This window comes from Plutella xylostella, chromosome 25 (assembly GCF_932276165.1).
Source record: "Plutella xylostella chromosome 25, ilPluXylo3.1, whole genome shotgun sequence".
In the NCBI taxonomy this organism is placed as follows: Eukaryota; Metazoa; Arthropoda; class Insecta; order Lepidoptera; family Plutellidae; genus Plutella; species Plutella xylostella.
In genome coordinates this window covers 142,871-148,146 of record NC_064005.1, presented here as the reverse complement: position 1 = coordinate 148,146, position 5,276 = coordinate 142,871, and the positions used below count along the sequence as shown (strand labels likewise).

The 5,276-nt window shown below is 45.8% G+C and overlaps 1 protein-coding gene across 1 annotated transcript; it reads right to left on the bottom strand.

Moving 5' to 3' along the window:
* Positions 1-900: 900 nt before the first annotated feature.
* Positions 901-2,453, bottom strand: LOC119691078 (scolexin B). Its single transcript, XM_038107592.2, has one exon. It carries the CDS (start codon positions 2,436-2,438, stop codon positions 1,569-1,571), a length of 870 nt encoding a protein of 289 aa, XP_037963520.2. The 5' UTR covers positions 2,439-2,453; the 3' UTR covers positions 901-1,568.
* Positions 2,454-5,276: the final 2,823 nt, after the last annotated feature.

Sequence of the window (5,276 nt, the reverse complement as noted above, 5' to 3'; positions counted from 1 at the left end):
TGGTGTTGCGGGTGGGGTTTCCCCAAGTCCCCCGGGCTAGCACCGCGCGACACCCGGCGCCTCCGGTGACTCGCCGAGGTGTCACCTCGAGGCGTTCGCTAATGAACCCTCATTATCCGTCCTCGGTCGCACAAGTAATGGACCACTTTGGAACATAATTTGCATTCACCTGTATACTTTGGGGACAAAATTGAACGCATAAAAGGTTCTGGTCTGATTTTATTGACGACTGTAATCATGGGGACAGACGTCGTATTAATTTGTTTATTGGTGTCATTGGATGGAGCAAAATAAGCGGGTTTTGTTTTTATTAAACCTGTATGCCTTACAACTTACAATTCGTACTCATGAAGGTCCTTTCTCATTTATTAAGTGGCCAATAACCAGAAATCCTCAAATAAACATCCCTAAGTAATCTGTGCCTCGAGACCTTCTCCAAATACCTACATAAAGTCCCGTAGCTCGTGACGTTCACACGGCTGCCCCATTCTTCTCTCTTTCATTGAAGACTCCTTGTAAGGCGGGCCGGGTTCTGGCGAGGGGTCCCTAGTTGTCTGCGGGCTATGGGCCGCGGTGCGCAGGCCGGGCGGGTGACCTCGCCTCGGGACTGCACGCGGGTTGAATGAGCCTCCGCCGCCGCCTGCCGCCCTGGTACCCGCGGGCGCAGCGGTCCACCCGGTGTGCACTTTGTGCATTATCATAATAACAGTTACTGAAGTAGTAGTACAGTTGACTCCATAACCATGCAGTCTTAAGGTTTCTCTCTCTCTCGACTCTTACGTGTTGCGTGTTTTTTTTTTGGTATTTTACATAACTTTCTATTGCTTTCAATTGTTTTCCTGTACCACCAAGGCCGAAAGGAAGTAATTTGTTTACGTTATTCAAATTTAAACAAGGAAATATAAACACACTCTGGTTTATTATCACAACAACATTGACTTTTGCTCCATTTATCTTTAACCTCCACGAGGAAGCTTAACTGTAACTAATCATAACAAAATCATTATTACACACTCCATCTCAATCTTATCACTTAAATGTTAACACCAAATGACCCCAATTTTTTAAAACAGAACAGATCGCATTATAATATTTACGCTTTTAGTTGGTAATATTCCGATACGCTGCCACTTTTTTATACAACATTTAGCGTTCTGCTATATTGCAGACGGCGTTATCAAGCAAGTCTTTTACGTCTAGGAGTAATTTTGTGATATTGTCACTGGAACTTTTTCATTGCTCGTAATTGTACTTATGTATACTTAGTAAAATTTTACACTTATTTAAGTAGGTACTTATAATTTAAACATATTTTACAAAACATAAAAAAAATACCAGTAAGTACATAAACATCAGATTACGCCAGAGGCATAGAGGCTAGAGGTATAGGAAGTATAGGAACCCCACACGTAGATCATTGAACGGATTACTATTTCATAAGGTGCAAGTAGAATGAACTCACTCACTTCTACCTCTGCAAGACCACACGTCACTAATCTTACAACCACCATACATCATTGCATAATAAAATATCAAAGAGTCTATAAGCAATATGCATCCTCCGAGTGCTAGATGCCGGTGACGTCCCGGATCCAGCCGCGCACGCGGGCCACGCGCGAGAACACCACCAGCGCGCCCGGGAAGCACTCTGTGGCGTCGCGCTCCACCCACGAGGCCACGCCCAGCAGCCGCCCGCCCGCCAGCAGCCCGCTGCCGCTGTCCCCGCTGCACGCCGTGTCCCCGCCCGCCCCCGCGCCCGCCCCCGCCGCCGCCCGCCCGCGCGCGCACAGCATGTCGCCCGCTTCGTACTGCGGCAGCGCGGCGCCGCACTCCGCGTCCGCCACCAGCCACAGCCGCGCCGCGTGCAGCGCGTGCCGCATGGTCCCCCCGTGCCGCGCCGCGCCCCACCCCGCGAACCCCGCCTCCACCCCCGCCTCGTGCGTCAGCTCCTCGTCCAGCCGCACGGCCGCGATGGTCTTGTTGTCTATGGGCAACGGGTCCTCCAGCTCGGCCAGCAGGAAGTCGTAGTGCGCCGCCACCTGCTGGATGCCGAACGCCTGCGGGCTGAGCCAGTACGGGCCCACGGAGAAGTTGGGGTGGATGACGAGGCGCTTGACGCGGCGCAGCGTGCCCCCGCGCTGCGAGTGCGCGGCGCCGGCCAGCACCGTGGAGCCCGCGCCGAACAGCGAGCAGTGCGCCGCCGTGAGCACCCAGCGCGCGCCCAGCACGGAGCCGCCGCACGTGCGCCCGAACAGCACCGCCGAGGGGAACTCCGCCAGCACGGCCCGCTCGTCCGGCGGCGGCTGCGTGGTGGCGGCTGCAGTAGGCACCGCCCCGCGGCCCGCGGTGCTGGTGGCCACCGGGGCGCTGGTCTCAGCCTCGGGCCGCGCTGCCGCCGCGCTCGCCGCCGCACATACTAATAAAACGCGATACCACATAGCAATCACTCAACTGATTAAGTAAGACGACAGCTAGGTATATTTATAATAAAATTTATAAATAATAATTACTGTAATCTACGTCGCTGGATAACATACTACATAGTGTAAGAGAGATAGTGAGCTATAAGCAGCACGTGTCATCATAAATAATGTTTGGTTTTCCCTCTAGTTCTCAAGGAAAAGTAATGTTAGTAAACATTTTGCCTCGGCAATATTGAGAGATGCAGAAACAATTTCGTTGTTGTCGAGTCGGCGGTAAATCTCTTGTATTGCACAAGCAGGTTACGGCTGTAAGCGAGTGTGGTCGCTAATGGCGGGGTGCGAGCCGTATCGCCCGCGGCGGCGGCCGTGTCGCCACGAGCGTGTGAACGAGGGACGGATGGTGCAACTCGTGCAGATATTTTATTATGATCGATTTGCTCGAAGTTTAGAAATCTGTGTAGGATTGTTGGACCTGACTGTACGCTCGCCATTTTGAAACTGCACCATTTATACTTTATGTAATTCTATTTAAAGATACTTTATTAAACAATAAATCGCATTAAAATGTCTCGTAACTTAGAGGTAGTAGATAAAAAATACATAAAAATACTTCTTTCTAATTTGTATTTTTAATTCCATTCGGCTTTCTTTTAGGTTTACGACAAATGTATCTACATCCCACACTGCTGCCGGCGGGGGCATATCTCAGGCGCTATCCAATACAATAATGAGAAGTATTTTAGCTATCGCTACCGATATAGTTAACCTTCACGAATAAATAATTATGTATATTCGTGTCAAAGATAAAATTTCTGTAGGTATTCTCTTTCGCCTGCAATAATGTTCTACAACAAACACAACACACTACCAAACCACCGAATTCGGAGAGTAATCTTTGTGGACTTTCTCTCCGTATTACAAGGATGCATAATTATTAAATTATTTTACCGAAAATTAACGTTTCAGTCGCCGTCACGTCGCTGTCGTGACGTCACAACGGCAAGTACATGTGAGTAGGTACAGTCGGCAGAATGAAAGGAAGCCAACAATTATAAATCCGCCTCCACAAGTAGCGTATTGTAATTAATCCGCGGGTCCGACGTATCCATTACGCTCGTGTTTCACCGGTTTTTATACATTTATGTGTAATTTTGGGCAATTAATTGTATCGACTGTAGCGGCGGCGGCGGAGGCGCGGGCGGGCACGGGGCGCGCGGCTTGAAGCTGTCACTACAACATATTCTACTGAATTTGCGCCAACAATATGCGGAAAATGAATTGCCGAGTAGTAGAGTAATATGCAGTTAAATATATAATAACTACCGATTGATTAGAATAACAATTACCTGCGTTGATGTCTCATTTAGAAACTGGGTTGGTGTTGGTGTTGTTTACAGATGCGTATCTAGTTTTATCGTTACAAAGACTGATACAATCCATAGAACATAATTTGAAGTTATGGTATTCTATGAGACGAAATCTACAATAACGCTCAGATAGGTTTTCCTGTCATGCTATCGGCACAGCAACACTGGCTGTTTATTTAGCAGAAACCACCACTCTCAGGGCGGCTATTATCCGGCGGCTCCGAGGGTCGCGATTGGTCCACGCGTGTCGTTATGTACCTACTTGGTAATTATATACATATACAATACATACCTATACTATAGAGGAACCTTCCCTTCCTACCTCCATTTGTGACGAGTGGCGCAGGTCAGGACCATTTCATTTGTGATGTTAAGTTTCATATAAATTTAGTTATTATTATGTTACATAATAAGTGATAATGATAATGATAATTTAATATACGTCAATGCAAATTTTGTTGCCTATTTAAATATAATATTCATATCAACTATTCCGTATCACCACCCACTACACACATACATTATTACTAACATGTTTATCAGATTTGACAAAGCGAGCGATATTGGTAATATTGGATGATGGACATCACGGTAACCCCACCGGTGACATTAATGTATAAGACGTGTGCTCCTCATAATGTACAAGACATAAACTCATGTATTCTTTCATCAGCCACAGCCAATCACGAGCCACGCGCTTATTAGTGCTCATTACATTAATTTCCGACCAGATACTTACCGAATCTTTTAAACTGTACCCATTTTAGTCAACAAGGCTACTTAAAAGCTGCATGTAATTTCCAAAACCATACAGTGGCTGACTCACTTCCAACGCAATCTTTAATCGCTTATTACCAGAGAGCATTACCAGTAAGTTCTTTCACAAATTTCAGTCGATACCCTCAGACTAACAGATCTGCACTTTATAGTTTACGATGTAAGGTGTTTTTTGCTTTAACTTTGTGAAGATGCGTTCTCGATAGTCGTTAATCAGTGATCCTGATCACATAAGGTTCTACAGTAGGGTGAAGTCGGCAGTATAATATCTTGTAATTAATTTTTGATCCATCACTATACATAGTACCTACTTAAGTAGATAATAGACATGAATACCTACTTATAGTAAAATATATAATCATAACTTTATCTTCAGAGATATAAACCAATGGAAGTATTCGATCACTATAATTTCTGGTAAAGTAATGAAATCATTCGAAGACCTGAATCGAAAACTCTTTAAAAGTTAAACAGGAAATTTTGAATGAAACCAAATTATACCTCTAATGTCAAGTAAAAAACTCGACTGTTTGCAAGACTGGGATTACTGGGCACGACGACGCGCGGCTTCCAGTGAATCGATAATAAGTGATAATGACGCGGCGGCCGCTCTGTACAGAGCGTCTAGTACGGGCTTGCAATATATGTCAACGTTGATAGAAATCGTAAGCACGCCAAACTATTAGTTTCCAAGTTAATCGGTAGTATG

Coding starts and splice junctions, on each gene's coding strand:
- LOC119691078 (XM_038107592.2), bottom strand. CDS start 2,438: ATGTGGTATCGCGTTTTATTAGTATGTGCGGCGGCGAGCGCGGCGGCA.